This window comes from Lactuca virosa, chromosome 5, assembly GCF_052849685.1.
Source record: "Lactuca virosa cultivar CGN04683 chromosome 5, Lactuca_virosa_CGN04683_v6, whole genome shotgun sequence".
NCBI classification, from domain to species: domain Eukaryota; kingdom Viridiplantae; phylum Streptophyta; class Magnoliopsida; order Asterales; family Asteraceae; genus Lactuca; species Lactuca virosa.
Genome location: NC_136430.1, coordinates 58,678,817 through 58,700,945, shown reverse-complemented (window position 1 = coordinate 58,700,945; position 22,129 = coordinate 58,678,817). Strand labels below are relative to the sequence as shown.

General features: G+C 38.3%; 1 protein-coding gene and 1 long non-coding RNA gene across 2 annotated transcripts; both read left to right on the top strand.

Annotated features, from left to right (window-relative positions):
* The first annotated feature begins 7,424 nt into the window (after positions 1-7,424).
* Positions 7,425-11,536, top strand: LOC145111298 (uncharacterized). Its single transcript, XM_079047590.1, has 2 exons — positions 7,425-8,523; positions 8,634-11,536. Exons 1-2 carry the CDS (start codon positions 7,425-7,427, stop codon positions 11,534-11,536), a joined length of 4,002 nt encoding a protein of 1,333 aa, XP_078903716.1.
* A 1,495-nt stretch (positions 11,537-13,031) lies between these two features.
* On the top strand, positions 13,032-13,523 carry LOC145115258 (uncharacterized). The gene is made up of 3 exons (XR_013711487.1): positions 13,032-13,110; positions 13,187-13,341; positions 13,418-13,523. It is a non-coding gene; the product is annotated as an uncharacterized LOC145115258 (long non-coding RNA).
* Positions 13,524-22,129: the final 8,606 nt, after the last annotated feature.

The following is a 22,129-nucleotide window of genomic DNA, read 5'->3' as shown; positions in this document are numbered from 1 at the left end:
TATTTTGTATTATTCTTTTTCAAAACAAAACCTATTAAAATCATACGTTACAACTTTCTATCTTTTTCAATCTATACATGCTATCTTATGCGGCAACCAAAAAACCTATGTGTCAATAAAAAAAACATATATGGCAATATGCTAGAAGTTTTATCATTCCTTCCAGCCTTATAACCTTCTGTTACTTTCATAAAATTCAAAACAAACAATGTATACTAAAATTTATGATTTCTCTCAAAATAAAAACCAATATTGATATATTTTATAAAAACTATCCATAATAAAAGATTAAGTTGGTTTGGTTTGATATAAACCAATAAAAATTGTAGTTTTTGGATTGTATATATATAAGAGAGATAGTTTTACTTTTTTAATTAAATATATAAGGTTGTTCCGATGGTTATAATAAGTTATAAATAAAGTCTTATTCAGGTTGGTGTTAGAGATCATATTGATGTTGGTGTTAGAGATCAGGTTTCAGGTTCCATGAGTATGTAACTCTATATATATATTGGTACTGAATAATTGTTGGACAATACAATGGTTCTAAAAAGTGTATCATGGCGCGAGGCGTGGGGTAGCTATTACGAAAACATCAAAGGCGGGCTTGTTAAGCGTGACGTCCAAATAACGTGTCAATATGCGCCTTATCGCGTTATAGCGTTGGTTTTTTCCACGGCACGGGTTTTTTTTTCTGATCGGACCTAAGTAATTGAGTTTTTGTTAATTTTTTTATATTAAATATTAATATAACACTTCTAAAAATTTGATATATTTGATAAAATTCAATGATTTATCTTTTTTAGTGTATATAAAATAGTCACGTCTTGAAAAACATTATGCCTCACTAAGGCTTGTCATGGCTTAACTTTAACTTTGTCGTAAAGCTCACGCCTCACGTTATTAGAACCTTGGACAATACCAACTACTCGAATTGATCTCTCATTTATGTTTCCTTTATTTCATCATGCAGACGCCAATAACATGTAAGGGATGGAGCAACCAATGGTTTAAATGTTTTTTCTTGTTTTGCATTTATGACATAAATAACTCCATTAAATACTTAGTTTGTTGGATTTTCAAGCCTTCATTATTTCCAACCATATAAAAACTAAAACTCATAATTTATATATATACTAATTTTGAAGTACATGTTGAACAGTTCTGACTTCTTATTGGTTGCTGAATTTTTTTTTCTTTTTTTTTTCTTCTGTTGTTGTCTTATTTGGTTATTAAATTATTTGGTTATTAAATTAGATGGTGGATTACAGATGTCTTTGTTTCTTAAACTCCAACCGCTTCTACATCTCTCTTTAGGTGATAGTGGATTACACATGGCCTCATTTGTTAAACTCCTTTCTACGTGTTTCTTTTCGTTGTCGTTCGTTTTTGCCACTTCCACTTCCCCCCCCCCCCCCTACCTTCTGTATCGCTCTTTTCTTTTGTTCTTCTCAGGAGGATCGTCGGCTTTCTTTGCAGGTTTGTACTCACGCATCTTCTTCCGTTTCTGTTTATTGGTGTTGTTTCTTTGCATTTTGCTTTCCATTGTATATGTTCATGTTTCAAATTGTAAAATGCCAAGGCGGAACTCTGTTTATACTAGCCCTTCTGTAACATCCGGATTTCTAGGAGGTGATTCCAGCTTGGAGGGGACCAAGGAGGTTGTGCATCTGGGGATTTCGAGCAAAAGACTTCATCTTTGAGGTATTATGTCGCCCCTTTATCTGTTTTGTTGAAGGAACCTATAGATGTAGAGTTTTTATGTCTTTTATTGGAAGGAGTTGTGAGAATATGGCCCCTATTCATTTTGAGACTTCGGATCTGGACCCATAGTGGTCTAAAGAGCTTATTCCAGCTTGCTTTATGTTGAACTATGGAGGCAATGAGCTTAGGTTGTTGTGTTTGGGGCTAAATCACCAAGTAAAGCCTCCTAGACGTCACATGAGAGTCAAGATCCAAGCTTTACGTGATTATCAGGCTTGGGAAGGTCAGATCTATGATTCTAAGGAACAGATCTGACCTCAGGAGGTCAATTGAGTTTGTGCATGACATGAACTCGCCGAGTCCAAGGGCAGACTCGGCGAGTAGGGTTAGGGTTTCCCGTGAATCACACAGTGAGTGACTTGCCGAATTGGGGGAATGACTCAGTGAGTCAGAAGGGGGATAGAGGACTCGAGTTCACGACTGAACTCGCCGAGTCACATTTGTGCACTCGGCGAGTCTGGTCAAGGGTTGACCGTTGACTTTTGTTGACTTTTGGGTTTGGTCAACAATGGAACTTGTGGACTGTTTGAAGGGTAAAATAGCCTTTTTAGCCTTCTTGGAGGACATGTGAGAGTCTAGTCTAGCCTAGAGAGTCGTGATTGATTGAGATGATTATGTTATGTGTATAGGCAGAGGCTAGATCAGTATATACACAGGCAGGATATTATCCGAGACATCTGAGGTGAGTCTTCTCACTATACATTACCTAGAGTGGTATTTATGTGTAGACCAGAGGGTCTTTTATGTTATGTGTATGTATGAGAGTATGTGCATTGTAATATATGTATGTTATGTTTTGTATAGATCGGACCGGAGGGTCCAACGATATAGACCGGACCGAAGGGTCCAACGATATAGACCGGACCGGAGGGTCCAACGATACAGACCGGACCGAAGGGTCCAACGATACAGACCGGACCGAAGGGTCCAACGAGCTATGACCGGACCAAAGGGTCCAACGAGCTACGGGACTGGAGGGTCCCGCTGAGACACATCAGACCGGAGGGTCGTATTGTAGCCTCGAGTGGCGTATGTGTTGTATGTGGTATATTGGGGAACTCACTAAGCTTTTATGCTTACAGTTTGTTGTGTGATGTGTTTCAGGTACTAGTGAGGATCGCGGGAAGGCGCCGGCATGATTCGTACACACGAGAGAGGATTTATTTATATGAGATCTTGGGACATGTTTTGTGATGATACAGAGATTTATTATGATTTTGTGATTTTTATGTGGTGGAAAGTATGTTTTGAAATGAAAAATTGTTTTGAAAAATTAGGTGTTACAAGTTGGTATCAGAGCCTTGGTTTGAGGGATTCGGGTGCACCTTCGGGCGTATCTGAACTCAAACTGAGGATTTGAGAGAATTTCAAAATAAAATTCACAAAATTTTATTAAAGAGTAGAATGTTTTGAAAGAGCAGAGCAGAGCAGTGTGTACGATCAGCCAGCGCCCGAACGGTGATTTCCCAAAATACCCTTACCTTATGTGTTATGAGATATTATGCATGCTAGGGTAGGCTAGGTAATCATATTAGGACTAGAGTGGTCTGATTTGTGATGCCTTAGCCTAGAAATGATTTTGCTGCTATGTGATGCTTGAGAGCGAATAGATAGCAGTGAGGAGCTGTTGAGAGGCCTACCGAAGGGTAGCCTATGCCAGTGAGATATTGTATACTTGTGATCTGGGATCCAAGGAGGAGGACTTAGAGTGAATGCTGATGCGGTGTGGATGGTAGTATAGGGCCCGTACTACTGAAGACACCAGAGCAGTGTGCACCCTAAGTAAGAATCCATTGGGTACTAAGGAGCAAGTAGGGTTGAGTTATCGAGTACGAGTATACTCGAGAGAGTCTCTGATATCTTGTGTTGTATTTTAGAGAGACATCATGGTTGGGACGCGCCACCGGCCAGGGACTAGCGAGGGGGTTGTGAGCGATGAGGAGCTCCGCCAGATGATTCATGATGAGGTGGCTGCTGCCATCCGCGCTGAGATTCCAGAGATGTTCGGGTCTATCAAGACCACGATGATGGAGGCTTTTGATGAGCGGTACACCGCTCTTACTGATGCAGTTGTTGCTGCGGCCACCGCAGCCGTTGCTGCTGCCAGGCCGCAGGGGGGTGACTCGTTGCTGTACAGAGAGTTCAGCAACACGAAGCCACCAGAGTTTGATGGGACGCAGGATCCGATTGCTGCTATGAGATGGATTACCGATGTTGAGGGTTGTTTCTATACCTGCTCGTGTCCAGAGCATCTGAGGGTTCGGTTTGCGCTGAACCAGCTTCGCTTGGGAGCGAAGGACTGGTGGAAGTTTGTGACGGCAGACTTCACTACTGCAGAGCTGACTGCGGTGACCTGGGAGAGGTTCACCACGATGTTTCGAGATGAGTATGTTCCTCCGGTGGAGAAGGAGCGATTGGCTCAGGAGTTCTTGACCCTCAAACAGGGTACTGATTCGGTTACTGTGGTTACCCGGAAGTTTCATGAGAGGGCGATGTTCTGCCCTGAGCAGGTGTCTACTGAGCAGGCACGTATGAGCCGGTACTTGGGTGTTTTGAGGAGGGATATACGGGAGTTCGTGTCGAACTCGACTTATCGGACATTTGTTGAGCTCCAGGAAAATGCCCGGAAGAGGGAGATTGAGCTGGAGACGCAGGCCAGGGAGGAGGCCGAGTCTCAGAGGGTGGATCGGCGACCGGCACAGTCTCAGCCGGCAGCCAAGCGGGCAAAGCCCGCTGATTCGAGATCTGGGGGTCCGAAGGGCCGTACTTGTGGAAAGTGCGGCAAGAGCCACGAGGGGACATGCAGAGCTGGGGTGTGTTATAAGTGTGGGAAGGAGGGGCATTATGCGAAGGACTGCCCCAAGGGATTCACGGTTTGCTTTCATTGCAACCAGACCGGCCATCGGAAGGCCGAGTGCCCACAGCTACTGCAGAGATCAGCGCAGGGATCTGCGCCTGCTGTCCGAGCTACAGAGAGTCGGCCGGCGAAGGCCGAGGCGCCGAAGGCTCGCGGGAGAGCCTTTTAGTTGACAGCGAAGGAGGTCCGCGCAGCACCCGATGTGGTAGCTGGTATGTATTCTTTCCTCTGTTTATATTGAGTTTGTGATATTATGCTTATTCTGAGGTATGCATAGGTACATTTCTTGTGTGTTCTGTACCTGCTTTGGTGTTGTTTGACACGGGTGCGAGTCGGTCATTTGTGTCGATAGCTTTTAGTCGACACATCAGTGTTCAGCGAGAGGCGTTGAGTCGACCTCTAAGAGTTTCTATAGCCGACGAGCGAACAGTGTATGCTACTGATGTGATTCGAGGATGTGTACTCGAGATCTTCGGTGTCGAGTTCCCGATAGATCTGGTCTCGATTGCTATGGGGGACGTATGTGTCATAGTAGGCATGGATTGGTTGAGCCGATTTGGGGCTGTGATAGACTGCGAGCGACAGTTGGTGACGATACGAGATCCCAGTGGGGGAGTACTTACGGTGTACGGCGAGGGTACCCGTTCTGGCTCAACATTTTGTTCGGCCGCTAGAGCGAGGCAGAGTCTACAGCAGGGCTGTAGTGGGTTTGTGGCTTATGTGGTGGATACGAGAGTAGATGCAGAGAGACCGAGGTCGGTCGATGAGGTCCCGATAGTGCGTGAGTTCCCGGATGTTTTCCCCGAGGAGTTGCCGGGTGTACCTCCCGAGAGGCAGGTAGAGTTCCGTATTGACTTGGTTCCGGGGGCAGCGCCTATCGCCAAGGCGCCCTATCACCTTGCGCCACCAGAGATGCAGGAGTTATCCTCGCAGCTTCAGGAGCTGCTGGGGAAGGGGTTTATACGGCCGAGTAGCTCGCCGTGGGGAGCGCCGATCCTTTTTGTCAAGAAAAAGGATGGTTCACACCGGATGTGCATTGATTACCGGGAACTGAACAAACTGACAGTCAAAAACCGTTACCCCTTACCGAGGGTCGACGATTTATTCGATCAGTTGCAGGGAGCGTCTTGGTTTTCCAAGATCGACTTGAGGTCTGGATATCATCAGATGAGAGTACGAGATGAGGATATCCAGAAGACAGCATTCATGACTCGTTACGGGCATTACGAGTTCGTGGTGATGCCTTTCGGGCTCACCAATGCACCGGCGGCATTCATGGATCTCATGAACAGAGTATGCAGACCGATGTTGGATCGTTCGGTGATCGTGTTCATCGATGACATATTGGTGTATTCGAGATCCAGAGAGCAGCATGATGAGCATTTGAGAGAGTTACTTGGAGTTTTGAGATCGGAGAGGCTTTATGCCAAATTCTCCAAGTGTGATTTCTGGTTACGAGAGGTCCAGTTCCTAGGGCACCTCGTTAACCGGAATAGGATTTTGGTCGATCCGGCCAAGATTGAGGCAGTGATGAGTTGGGAGGTGCCGAGATCCCCCACCGAGATCAGGAGTTTCCTCGGGTTGGCCGGCTATTATAGGAGATTTATCAGGGATTTCTCCAAGATCGTCGTGCCACTCACCAGATTGACCCGGAAGGGGGATAGAGGACTCGAGTTCACGACTGAACTCGCCGAGTCACATTGGTGCACTCGGCGAGTCTGGTTAAGGGTTGACCGTTGACTTTTGTTGACTTTTGGGTTTGGTCAACAATGGAACTTGTGGACTGTTTGAAGGGTAAAATAGCCTTTTAGCCTTCTTGGAGGACATGTGAGAGTCTAGTCTAGCCTAGAGAGCCGTGATTGATTGAGATGATTATGTTATGTGTATAGGCAGAGGCTAGATCAGTATATACACAGGCGGGATATTATCCGAGACATCTGAGGTGAGTCTTCTCACTATACATTACCTAGAGTGATATTTATGTGTAGACCAGAGGGTCTTTTATGCTATGTGTATGTATGAGAGTATGTGCATTGTGTTATATGTATGCTATGTTTTGTATAGACCGGACCGGAGGGTCCAACGATATAGACCGGACCGGAGGGTCCAACGATATAGACCGGATCGGAGGGTCCAACGATATAGACCGGACCGAAGGGTCCAACGGTACAGACCGGACCGAAGGGTCCAACGAGCTATGACCGGACCAAAGGGTCCAACGAGCTACGGGACTGGAGGGTCCCGCTGAGACACATCGGACCGGAGGGTCGTATTGTAGCCTCGAGTGGCGTATGTGTTGTATGTGGTATATTGGGGAACTCACTAAGTTTTTATGCTTACAGTTGTTGTGTGATGTGTTTCAGGTACTAGTGAGGATCGCGGGAAGGCGCCGGCATGATTCGTACACACGAGAGAGGATTTATTTATATGAGATCTTGGGACATGTTTTGTGATGATACAAAGATTTATTATGATTTTGTGATTTTTATGTGGTGGAAAGTATGTTTTGAAATGAAAAATTGTTTTGAAAAATTGGGTGTTACACCTTCTTCGTCTTCCTCTGCTCATGGTTCCCTTCCCAGATCGAATTGTAAAATGCCTAAGCGGAAATTCGCTTATACGGCGCCTTCTTCGTCTTCCTCTGCTCATGGTTTCCTTCCCAAATCGGCCGGTGTACACTCAATGCTGTAAGTCTGGTACCGTTATCCTCCCTTACCCTTTCCCCCCACCTCCTGAAATTCGATCCCTTTATTTAAACAGTCGCTTCATGGCTGATATCAGGGCATACAACAGTATGTTCTCTATGACTTCTTTTGGGGCTGATGTCGATGAAGCAGTTAATGATGGTCGTGGACCATATGTTTTTAAAGATTCTGGTCAAATCTACCACTCGATTGGGTCCCTATGTCCTGAAGATAATAACGGCCCTAGATTCTTGCAGTTATACACTTATGAAACTGACAATGAAGCTTCCAACAGACTTAATGTCTTTCCTTCTGTTAAAAAGAAAGACTTGGACATTGAGACAGTTAAAGTTCTTATAGGATGTTTAACAGCACACAATGAGTACATACGTACTTTCAAAACATCCAAACAGATTGCTGATGAAATGGGATTACAATCTTACTCTGTCTGCTTATATAGTGACCTCCCTGATCGTAGATATACTGTTCCAGCTCCGGGTAGCCTAGGGTGTATGATCATAGGTGATGAAAATATTTGTGGAAAATATGATATTGTTGTCCAATCAAAAGGTGGTAATGCTCAGCGTGTTAGTAAATTACATCCGAGTTATATGCCCCTACAATACCCTTTGTTGTTTCCATATGGAGAGGATGGTTGGTCACCACGTTTAAAGCTTCAAAACAAAACCGGTTCCTGTGCAAAAAAACTCATTGTCAACATGTATTACAGCTATCAGATACATCCGCGTCAGCATATATACTCACATGTCTTGGAATCAGGGCGCCTCTTCCAGCAATATCTGGTCGACGCATATACCTGTGTTGAGGCAGATCGGTTGGAATACATTCTGCATCATCAAGAACAGCTAAGGTCAGATTATGTGAGTGGTTTATATGATGCACTATCGAAGGGCGATAGGGACAATAAAGTGGTGGGTAAACGTGTTTATTTACCTGCATCCTTTGTTGGTGGTCCCCGTTACATGTACAAACATTACCAAGATGCACTAGCTATTTGCAGGGTGTATGGTAATCCACAGTTTTTCATTACTTTCACATGTAACAGTAAGTGGCCAGAGATCCAATGCTTTATGGATCTTCATCAGCAGCGTGATGTTCACAGTAGAGCTGACATTATTTCACGTGTCTTCCAAATAAAAATTGACGCCTTTATCAGGTTTATGAAGGAAGACAAGACCTTTGGTGATGTCATTGGATGTAAGTGTCTATTCAGTTGTTCACTGCATCGTACATTCATTTATTTATACCTTCCTTTCTACCATATAGTTGTTTCTGTAATCTGACACGTCCATTTCATGTGTACTCAGATCTATACACAATAGAATTCCAGAAAAGAGGCCTTCCACATTGTCATACATTGTTATGGACATCATCTGCAGATAGGATAAAAGAACCGGCTGACATTGATAGGTATATAACTGCAGAGTTGCCTGATCCTTCATTAGAAAGAGAACTGTATGATGTAATAACAAACTGCATGATTCATGGTCCTTGTGGATTATTAAATAAGTCTGCACCATGTATGAAGAACGATAATTGCAGCAAGAAGTATCCAAAACCATTCCAAAAGAGCACTTTCTTTGACAAAAATGGGTATGCCTGTTACAAAAGAAACAGTGAGTCATGTCACACAATGGGAAACGGGATCGTCATTGACAATGGTTATGTTGTACCATACAACAAAAGATTATCTTCCCGGTTTAGAGCGCATATAAATGTGGAATATTGTGGTTGGAACATGATGGTAAAATACCTTTTCAAATACATATCAAAAGGCGTCGAATGCATCAGATTCACAGTTCAGAAAAATGAGGCTTCTGCAGAGACCACTTCCGCTCATGACATCCGCCCAATTAACGAGGTAAATGCCTTCCTTGATGGCCGATTTGTTTGTCCTCATGAGGCTGCATGGAGGATTATGAATTTCGATATACATGTCCGACGTCCACCTGTAATGACACTGCCTGTCCATTTGCCTCATATGCAAAATGTCATCTTTAGAGCTGATATGCCACTACACCGTGTGCTTAGTAATCCGTCCCTCGGAAGAACACCACTTCTAGGATGGTTCGACAGTAATGCACGTGACCCTACGGGACATGATCTAACCTACATGGACTATCCAAAAGAATATAAATGGGATTTCGATTCAAAAGAATGGTCACCAAGGGTTTATGAATCTTCAACAGCAATCGGTAGGCTGCTTTTTGTGCATCCATCTTCATGCGAACTGTTCTATCTACGGATGTTGCTGTGCCACCAAAAAGGATGTACATCATATGAAGATGTTCGGACAGTATCAGGCGTCTTACATCCAACTTTTCGTGATGCATGTAACGTTCTTGGTTTGATAGGAGGTGATATTGAATGGATGGCTGCGTTTAATGAAGCGTCATCTTGGGGCACTTCCGCTCAGCTACGGTCTCTTTTCTGTCATCTTCTTTTATTTTGTGAGGTCACCAATCCAGTCTCACTGTGGGAAGCTGCATATGATAAAATGGTGGATGATTATGTACATAGAGTTCATGTAGAATTTCCAGATAGCAGCCTTGATGTACATTCTGATATAATTCAGCAACAACTTCTTCTGGATCTAGAGAACATCCTCCGATCAAGTACTCCAAGTCGATCATTAGCTGACTTCAGGCTATCCACTCCATTAGCTTCTTCCACAAATGTCCTGACCAACCGTCTTCTGCTGGAAGAAAACATGTATGACAAAGAAGATCTATATAGACAACATCTCCAAATGGTGTCACGTCTAAACAAACAGCAACTGGTTGTCTACCATGCAGTTCTTACTTCACATGAGATGAAAAAACAATGTCTACTTTTTGTCTATGGACATGGAGGTACTGGCAAAACCTTCTTATGGACTGTTATTATCTCATATTTCAGATCACTGGGGAAGGTTGTTCTTGCTGTCGCAGCTTCTGGAATAGCCTCACTTCTGCTCCCATGTGGCCGGACAGCCCACTCAAGGTTTAAAATACCTATTGACTTATCTGAAAAAAAATCATGTGACATTAAAAAGAAGACATCACTTGCAGAATTGCTACAACATACCTCACTAATTATTTGGGATGAAGCACCAATGAGTGATCGACGTTGTTTTGAATGTGTCGACCGCTCACTTCGTGACATTCTTGACTGTGATGATAAAGCGTTTGGTGGTGTTTCTGTTCTTCTTGGAGGAGACTTTAGACAAACATTACATGTAAAGTCAAAGAGTACACGCGAAGCCATCATCTCTTCAACATTGCCTCATTCTTATCTGTGGACATCCTTTAAGGTTTACAGGCTAACTGATAATATGAGGCTGATGAATGCAACTGCTGCTCCTGCTTGCCAGTTCTCTACGTCGGATTTCGCAGAATGGATACTTAAAGTTGGTAATGGGACTATAGGTGAACCTGACAAAGAAGACCCAACAAATTCATTTTGGGTAAAGATACCAGACCATCTTTTAATTCCTCCTTCAAAGAACTCACTGCAGCTTCTGATAGACTTTGTTTATGGGGATGGTGTCCTTCACAACGCATCTGCTATTGATCTTTCGGATAGAGCAATTGTATGTCCCACAAATGAGGTTGCTGACAAAATTAACGAACACATTGTCCAAATGACAGGTAACGTTCACAGGATTTATAGGAGCACAGACACAATGCAACCTAATGGTAAATACACATCAGAATTAGAAGGTTTATATCCAATAGAATTTCTAAACCAGCTGCATTTTGCTAACATCCCTGCACATTTGCTTACCTTAAAACCAAAGATCCCCATTATTTTGATGAGAAACATTAGTCAGAAGGATGGTCTTTGTAAAGGTACCCGACTTATAGTATCCCACTTACTTCCATCGGTCATAGAAGCATTTGTCATAACAGGCACGTGTATTGGGAAACAAGTATACATCCCCCGTATCAAATTCATTCACAATCCACCAGACCTACCTTTTTCATTTGCAAGAAAACAATTTCCAATTAAAGTGTGTTATGCCATGACAATAAACAAAAGCCAAGGACAATCACTTAAGAAAATTGGAGTCTATCTGCCACAACATGTTTTCACACATGGTCAGCTTTATGTTGCTTTGTCTAGGGCAACATCTCGAGACTCGATCAAAGTCCTCATAAACAATGATGACAATAATGTCCATAATCTGACAAAAAATGTAGTTTTCAGAGATTTGCTGTCTAAAGTATAAATTTGTAATCATAATATAATGGAAAAGTAAATAACTTTTTTTTTTCTTGCTTAACTAATTCCATAGCCAATAATATTATCTTTTATATACTTTTTGCTTTACTTTATTAATTTTTTTTACCTGTTTACTCCGTTGTTACCAGTTACAAATTATGTAATTCTTTCTAACAACAAGTGTTAACTGTATATTAGTTGAACTATTGAATACAAGATGACAACCATTTCAGAACTCAAATATGGTTGTATTGGAGGACCATTACAAGTACGGATACTACGGAAATGGAAACCAGATAACCGCCGCCATGAAACATGGTATCTGGCAGTCGACAAATTTGTAAGCTGTTCTTATTTAACTTTGTGTTTGTTCTCTGTTTCTGTAAAGATTTTTTTTATCAGAACTAACTAGCATCACATGTCAATAACCGTATCAGGGAGACGCCATTCAGATATTAGGCCAACGAACCAACCAGGGTTATATAGAGTCTATACTCACAATCTCTGACTGTTTTACCATTGATGAATATACATGTCCTCTGTTGGATCAATATCAAAAAATGTTAGAACAGGATTTCTACATAGATGTTGGGATTGCATCCACGATCCAACCAATGCCTAACACATCTATCCTTCCAACAAGTTGGTTTCGTTTCCTACCAAAAAAACAAATTCTAGAGTTGGGAGAAAACCCACCATATTGTCCAGGTACCTCATGAAATCTACAATCATTGTTGACGCAATTTTACATTTTTTTATGTATATCTCTATTTTTTCCTCTTTCCTATCATTGCTTCAAAAACGTTCACATTAAATTGTGTAGATAACATCACAGTTCTTCTCTTTTGAATATATATTTCTCACACCTACAGATTTCATTGGAGTCATCACCAAAGTGAAGGATTGCAACAAAAAAGATGGAGAGCCTTTTCTATTGCTGGTCTTAGCTGATGAAAAGTAATGCCACAATAAAAATATTGTATATATATATATATATATATATATATATATATATATATATATATATATATATATATATATATATATATATATGTTCTTAAATCCTCTAATTAGTCTTCATTGTGTATATCAAATTCAGTGGTGATGAACTTGCAATTAATCTTTGGAAAGAATGCACCAAATGTCCAGAGAAGTTTGATCGTCAAAAATTACTGCCTCTCCCTGTAACAACAGTTGTTGCGGTTACCAACCTAAAGGCTTCCAGAATTGACGGTATTATTTCTTCATCTTTGTTTTACATTGGATATCTCTTTTCTACAAAGACAAAACCAACAAATTTACCCCCTTCTCTGTTTATTCTAAACAAGTGCTTAGGCACGGATCTTCAGTTGCAACACACCTCTATGTTAATCCTGACATCCCAGACACTACCCTACTGATACACCGGTAAACAACTGCCACAAAGTCAACGATGTCAGCATAATCACAGACATACAAATTAGTTAACATAAGTTTTCTGCATTCCGCAGCTATACAGGTCCAACAACACCTATAAGTGAACATACAGGCATACAAACAACAATTGATGACCTCACAAAGAGGACACGTTCTGAGCTTTTGGTAATACATAACCAAACAATTTATTCGGATATCTCCTCTAAATGATTTATATATACTTCCTTTTCTGCATTTTCAGGATAAGACATTCAACCTGAAAGCATCAATCCAACATGTCTTCTTTAAAGATTACTGGTGTCAAGTGACATGTCCTGTCTGTAAAGATCCTATTTTTGAAAAAGGCACCAACTGGTTTTGCAGTGCACATGGTACAGTTACAACACCAAACTTCATGTAAGTTCATCACCTTCTAAACGTGACAACAAATTGACAACTTACCACAGACTCAGTAACACATGTCTTTATGCAGATATAAATTAAATGTAACTGTTACAGACGAAACTGGTGTCTTATCTGCATCCATAACTGATTCTGTCGCACGAAAAATAATTAGCAAAGGGCCAGACAAACTCTTTGCAGAAAATACACACCTAGGTAGACGAAACTTGCCTACCTCTATCAAGACAAATACATCACCTGTAAAACAAATGACAATTCAGTTACTAAGAACCTCAGCAGCTGGTACCATCCGTTTTCTCCTTGTGGATATTGCCGATCTCCAACCTGTCACCCAGTCAACAATCCCACAGACCCCTACCCCGATGGCTGAAACCAGATTACCTGACCAATACCGTAAAGATTCAATTGGATCTACAACATCACAAACATCAGATGTCTCAAAACAGTTGTCTTACACCCCCTTAGGTATACAAACAATCTTATTACACACACAAAAAATGTCAATAAAAACTTTGTCACTAACTCACTTTTTCTTGCTCTACAGAGAAACAGCCTCAGAAAAGATTAAGGTCGCATAAAGACAACCCTTGATTGGCTACAAATGCAGCTGGGATATATGCTTTCATCTTAAATCTTTTTACTTTTTTTTTTATCCTTGGCAGCTACGTTTCCATATGATATGTTTATACCACTCAGTTTTTTGTTCAAACACCTTTACCTGCTACAATCTAACTTCCTCCTATGCCTTATGATAAATATCTCCAAATGCATTCCATCTTTTGCATCCTATACTGTGCTCTACAACAACACAGATCCAAACATATTCAATAGCTCAGGAGATATTACATAAGCGCTAAAGTAAGTCACTACGATTCCGTTCAGAATACATATATCGCTACAAAAAAAGACTAATATTTACGATTTACCATCATTCTACAAACCACATCTAATACGACAATCCATACTAAGAAAGAATACAGATACATAATATAAAACCATCTTATATTCTACACAACCCATAATAAATAAATATACTTCTTTAAAGGCCTCCAACGTATCAATCTTGACACCTCTCATTTTCATCGGATCCTTTCTACAACATAATGACAAAGTTAAATAGTAAACATACAGTTAATTTCAGATTAAATCATAAATTATCATAAAATTGGAAAACCCAATACCACATTTTCTTGGTTGAACGACTAAAAATTATATATCCTCAATGACTGCAAAACAACTGGGCTAAACTTACGTTCTTTTATTGTTACTGCACTGGGCCTTTATCCCCAGTAACTCATGTATTGGGCCCAAACTGCTCTCTAAATCCTCTTTGACCAATTAAAAAATATTTTCAGTATCTATGTGTTACGATATGACATAAAAGGTTCCAACAAGTACAAAAAATTGACAGCACACCACCTGAAAAGTAGACACTAGGACTTGCATGTCACTATATTCATCCATCTGCACCCCGAGAACACACGTTGCACTTTCCACATCTATTATATTAGACTCCCAGTAAATACAGGATCTGCTTGCAGCTGCACGCCTGCACATACCAGATTGAGAGAAGGGTTCGTCATGGACAACAAATCCTATAACACCATCGCCACAGATGAACAACACCAAGAGTGTGGTTTCCTAAAAAAATTGTTTCACGATGCAGCTATTGACGACCAATCAATGGAAAACAATCTGGACTTCATACTTGCGACTCTCCATAAACGAATACAACTTTATAAATGTAAAAGTCATGTATTTCGACTATCATAATAAATTCTGATTATGCAAACCAAAAATTCTAATCCCGCAACGCGGGTTTCTTCACTAGTTAGTTCTATAATTGACTCTTTAAACTAAACTATTTTACCTTTTTTAGAACTGATACACACCCACCGTTTTACTATGCCTCCAACAATACTTGAATGATCATCCTTTATTCCATTTTTTACCAATAAACATTAAACAAATATAAGTTGTTTTTTTAATTATCTTTAGCGTATGACATCACATGTTCATCACACAACTATTTTTGATAGAAGGATGATATATTCACTCCAATTAAATATAATCGAATTGTCCATCTCTTGAAACTCGTTCACATCTTGTATATTGATTGGTGCTCCAAATGTCTAGCTTCAACCTCATACTTTTCACAATATGAGATTTTGAAGGATAAATACACAAAACCTTTTATGAAAGGTAATTTTGAAGCTTGTTTTGGTTTTGGTTTTTTAATTATTACGTATTATTATTATTTATTTATTTTTGTAGATTCCAAATTTGAGATTAGGGTGATTGGATCTCGTCTCAAAAACCCATCAAAATGAAATCTAATATGAGATCCAAAATTGACCATAAGATGAACCACGCAAGAATTTATTTTGAAACCAAACACAAAATACAAACCAAAATCTCTAGAATATATCTTATTTGGTGGTGCTTAAATAAAGAAGACGTTAGGATATGGATTTGGCCCTTTTTCATATATAAGGATTCTTTTATGACACTTTCGTGGGATACATGTAATAAATAAGTGTTGTGATTAACAACAAGGGCATCTTTAGCCCAATACCAAATCCTATTGTATACAATATTTCTTGCACAATTTCTCTCCAACAAATACCATTTTTTGCACCATTTTAGTAAAAAAAAAATGGTATCACACTATATATTTACACCAAAATGATGTCAAACCTTATTTCTAGTTTATTTAATTGACTTGTTATGTTTTAATGTACTAATTATCATTCTTGGGCAACATACTTTCTTGAATGGGTTTGAATCGTCAATCAACTTGTTTTTTTGGTTTTATATGGGCATAATTTAGATGCCGACATGCTTATTTTGTCCCTTAAACCTGAAAGAACTTGTCTACTATGTCATACAATCAGTTGGAGAAAATGTGGCTGCTAAGTTAGCGTGACATGACCGACACATAGTTGTCCACTTGAATCCACATTTCTTTCAATTGATTTCTTCTCCTCAATTACATTCATTCTAACTTTATAAATCTATGCCCCTTATTCTACGCTTAATCACAGGTCCTCCTTCCCTTTTTTTATTCGAACCCTATATATGCATGTGTGTCTTAACAGCAAGAACAAAAATCAAATCATCTATCGTAAAACTAAATTTGCACGTAAACAGGTTCCAATCGAAGAATATAAATAAACAAGAACTCAATAATTAGGATTTCCAATGAACCGATGAAAAGGGTTTGCTTTTAGTTCTTTCACGCAGGATTTGCTACCTTCATCTTCTTTCGGTTTCAAAAATTGATTGCTGGTGTGGAAGATAAACAAAGAACAAGGAATGTATTATTTGTGTGTTTTGTAACAATAAATTTGATTTGTTGGTGATCGAATGTGATGATGGTGGGGTTTTCACAGTAGTTATGTTGGCTCTATGAAGAAAAATAGGATGGCCTTCGGTTGTTCAAAAAATAGTGGAGACTATTTGGTGATGGATGATTAAACAGCCAGGGAGATGGTTGATAAGGAGGGGATGACGCCTTTATGAAGAATTGTTGACTGTAGTCAACATGTATGAGTGACATCGCAAATGGGTAACCAACTTACCACTTCAAATGTTCGAAAGGGAAATTTTAAACCCAACAAAACCGACTTTATATCCATAAAATAAGTTTAGTGATCATTACAAATTTATTGTCCAACAATGATATTTACCCTTATTTAATGTGCGTTATAAATATAATTTTTATTTAATAAACATTGCTTTAGAAATTAGTTTGAATAATTGTATAAATCAGTTGATTGATTATATTGGTGCAATACTATAATTATAAAACTATTTTTTGAAAGATGCAATAAAGTTTGTATAATATTAAATATAAGGAGTATTTTTAAAATCTATATAAATTAGGAAAAAAAAAATAAAAAATGTATATATAAAATATATTTTTTGGTGTTAAAAATAATATAATTAGCTATTGATGAATCACTTTTCAAACCATTTTCTATATCATATTGGTATATCATATTTGTGTAACCAAGGCCGGCCCAAGAGGAGGGCAAGTTGGTCGACCGCCCCGGGCCTCGCCAAATCTTAGGGCCCCTAAAAATTACGGTTAATATATATATATATATATATATATATATATATATATATATATATATATATACTAGCCGTTTACCCGCACTAAGCGACAGGTATAAATAATTTATGTCCAAAATTAGTTTCTAGAGATTGACTCGGATGGGCAGATAAACGAGAACCTGTCAGTTACGCCTTTAGGGGCCGCCACGTATAGCTTTATGATTAATTTTTTGCGTAAATAGTTACTACATTTAAACAATTATTTAACATATACTACATATTTTTGGATTCCAAAAGGCACAATGTTTACTTTCTTTTCTTCTATTATGAAAATTTTATAATTAAATTGGAATGTCCAATTTTGGAATGAATATGGAATGTTTAACCATTACTACATGTCTAAAAATTTGGATGTTTTATAAAAATAACCACAAACTTAAAGAAAATAAATTGATATAAAAGTGGGCCTTTAGTTATTATCATATATATCATGTTATATTTAGCGACAAATAAATTGTTTCATGTTATTAAAGATGTTTAGTTTTCATTAATAAACAATATACGTGTAAAAAAAATAGAAGACATCTTTTCTCATATCTTTGTTTTTTGATGAATGATAACCAAATGCTTGGAAGATCATCGGGAAGAACACCAAGGGGACATTGGAAGAATTATATGTAAAGCAACGATAAATACACCACCATGTAAATAAAGATCAATTTGATTAGAGTGTCACGTACTTTGGCACTTGGCAGCAACAAAATACAAAGCAAGCAGAATATTAATATCATTTAACCGAGATAGATGAGATCAAACGCCAACAATTCCTGAGAAGCAATGACCAAAAACTCCATAAAAACTGAACCATTTTGATGGATGAGATCAAAAGCCATACAAAAACCAACCAATATTGAAAGAAACACTAACAATGACCAAAGGTAGTTGGATTAAATGCAACCCGATTCTCAATTCTAAATTCCTGAAACATGGGTCAAAAAACTTGGCATGGTCGATCTTTAGGGTCTGGTGCACCCTTTCATCTTGCAACACAATTCTCAAATCTTGTGTCATGACATCAATTGGAAAAGGTAGTAGGAATATCTGGAAAAAAAATGTAATGTACTTCAGTTGATTTGGTTAATATAACATCCTACTTTTATATTTTCTAATTACAACAATTATAGCAATTTCATCAACATATAAATCAATTTACATTGCTATATGTGGTTAAGTGTAATGTCATAAGGTGAAAGTAAATGTTAAAATTGGATAAATTTTCAAATATAATGCCTTAATTATAAGAAATTTTATTAATACAATGTTGTAATATAAATAAATACAATTTAAAAACAATGTTATAATATATCTAAATAAAACATTTCAAATTATAATCCGAGTTTGTCTAGGGACTTATCAAAGAGTTCGTCTTTTCTTTCAAAAACCATGATTGCATCATCGAATGACTCAATTTGTATTAGTGGATTATCTCCATTCTAACACTCGATCCTGCATATGAACCCAAAAAACAAAGTATCCGCAACTACAGATAAACACAACTACAAAATACAGAAAATAGATTATCAGCTACTAATTAATATAAAGTAACTGTTCTTGAAGAGACGTATTATGAATTTCCTGGTAAAAAAAGTTAACACGACCATTTTACCCTTCTATGAAAAGTGAAATTATTCAAGATTGGATGAAAACAACTATGAAAAATGCAAACTTACCAAAATTTTTGGCATTTGATGATCTTGAGAAGTAAGCAACAAAAAACATGGTTTTTTGTTTTGTTTTTTTTACTTCAACAATTACACCATAATGAGGGGGAGGGGGAAGGTATCAAATAGCCCAAATAGAGGGAGAAAGCGGGTAATCTTAAACTTCTGTTTTGTGACGAATAATTTCTAATTATCACTTCAACTTCAGATCCCTCACCTTGCACACATTGTTTGTACCTGCAGTAACAACGTTTGTACAGTTAATAGCAAAAAAAGCATTGCAGCAACAAAACTCATACCATTAGACTCGTTGGAACAAACACCAGATAAAAAAGCAACTGTATGCTTAACCAATTGTACTAATTTCCGAACCATTATTTAAAGTACCTTCTGTTTGCCTGAACAGATGTAGAAAGAAGGCATTGGTGATGCTTTACAGTACAAACTTCTTCATAATTTATTTATCTTTTCTACTTGTTTGTCCTTCAAATAAATAATATTAGCATATATCTCATATATATATATGACATGTGGGATTTAGATTTCCATTAAAGTAGGAATAATCCAAGTGATACTCTCATTAAGGTTATATTTCGTCTTCTACTTATTGTTGCCTGTCCATGATCCATTGTACCAATTTCTTGGCCCTTTGTCAAGGACAATTGCATTCCAAAGTCAAGAATCAAAGAAACAAACTACATTTCAAATTACAATCAAGTTCGGAATATAGAGGGAATATGGTTTTTAACCAACAAAAAGCACAAAACTTTTTGTATAATTAGAGAAGAAAAAACATAGAAGTGTGTGAGAGAGAGAGAGAGAGAGAGAGAGATACCTTCATTATACATGTAACTAAACAAACCCAAGACAAAAATCAGTAAAAAGCTTTTTTCTTTCAGGACCTGTAATCTTAGAAAGGGGATAAGGACAAAAATCGGTAAAAAGCTTTTTTCTTTCAGGACCTGTAATCTGGTAATCTGAGAAAGGGGATAAGGTTTCCTCCGGAGAGAGAGAGAGAGAGAGATAGAGAGAGAGAGAGAGATGTAAAGTGGTAAACATATGGCAGTACATAGTGATGGTGAGGGATGGGTGATAACTTTCACCACCACATTCTTGTTCTAAAACAAAATCTAATGCAAAATTAAGAAATGAAACAAACCTCTGAGTAAATTAAATGTATATTTATCTTAATTGATGCTTACCTGAGGCCTCATGACATTGTTATAGTTAGTTTGTTGAGAACTTATTTCCCCTTCCAAATCCTTGCATTCATGCACAATAAAATATAGTTAATAAGAGTAATCGCAACGAAGAAAATGAATGTAGGTGTTGGGTTATCTCAACTATAGAGTATCCACAAAATATTATTCGAATAAGATCTTACAGTGTTTCAATTTCATCTCAGGTTCTATTTGCATCTTTTCCACCAAATATAACTAAGTGGTTCCCAGTAAGTGGATCTAATTGACCTTTGTGTGAGACCTGCAAAAGCATCAAGAAATAAACATGAGCTTATTTATAAAGACTAATGTCACTACCACATCCTTTACAATCAACATAACTATCTACTGAACTGCAGAAAGAAAGATTAACATTCACATGATTAAATATGAAATTAAGATTAATTTAGAAACTTGATAACATTTTTACACATTTCATCAGACATGATTTTTTTACCAGAAAATTCCCTATTAAAACTGAAAATTGACGGTAATTACACAAACCTAAATACATAAATTTACAAATAAAGAAAACTAAACAGAAGAAAAATTACCATGATTATGAAATTTATACATGAAGGTTGAATCGTGTTCCATTGCAAGCTAAATCAAGAAAAAAAATATCATAATGAGAAATCTATAAAGAAAAGGGTGAGAATTCGAACCAGAAAACAAATTGGTTAAACCAAATTTCATTACCATACACAATTAAATCCAACAATGAACAAATATTAAGATTGAAAGTCAATAACTTGCTACCTAATGCATATTTAAATCCCCATTTTCAAACCGTTATTAATTCATGTTTTTGTTCATCCTCATCCATAATTGAAAAATCTGTGTCAAACCCTAAAGAAGACATACAAGATATTATCAAAAAACTGAAAATGGTAGCGTATTAATGAAGATGCAGATTTCAGAGTGATCAAAGCTGCTGACATCAGAGAGACGTCGTCCTGCACCTGAGAAAAAAAACAAACATTATTTCTGGGTTTCTTTGACCATGTTCTTTGTCATGAGGTTATACTAACACCAGGTAGACAATCGATCCTAGGGTTAGTGGTGATGGCTTAAAAAGATGATTGAGGTTTTTAGTAGAATTTCTAGATCGAGATATACATAAAGAAAGATGTCGGAGAAGGGAGTATCAATAGTGGTTGTGGCGGTGGTGTCGTGAGTTGGAAGTTGTAAAGGTGATGTATGGTCTACACTCAGTTTAGATCTAGTAGGGGTGATGTGAAGGTCGTCGATAAGGAAAGAGAGCCATCATCACGTCATGGAATTTTCTTCATCAAGAAGCGCCGGCGACCATTCTTATTTGGTTAGGGGTTTCACAGAGAAAGAAAGGGTAAACGGTGGCTCAGGTGGTGGTGCAGTGACATTTAGACAGAAACGGAGAGGGAGAGTGAGAAATTTGAGTGACTACGACATTGTTTTTGGGTCAAGGTTTTTCAGAGAGAGAAAAGGCAAACGGTGGTATGGAGTTGTCTTTGGGTTTTTTGAGCGAGATATGAAGAAAGTCGGTCATGATTTCAGCGAATGAGGGGAACAACACTTGATATAAAGAAAAACACGCCAAAATTAAAGATTTTTGTCGGATCTCTTGCTACTGATCAAGGATTAAAATGACCAGGTCAAAACCTTGAAAGTTTAAATATTCAAAATCACCGTGTTATCTTCCTTGACTTTTTCAATCTTTGACCAAAATAAGATTTATGATTTTTGATGCATAAAGTTGTTGTATACAATGCTTTAAGGGTTATACCTCTTAAAATTCAGCAA

Excerpts from the sequence above, each read along its gene's own strand:
- LOC145111298 (XM_079047590.1), top strand. The coding sequence starts at position 7,425 with ATGACTTCTTTTGGGGCTGATGTCGATGAAGCAGTTAATGATGGTCGT. Across the intron at positions 8,524-8,633 it reads CTTTGGTGATGTCATTGGAT|ATCTATACACAATAGAATTC; the intron begins GTAAGTGTCTAT and ends ATGTGTACTCAG.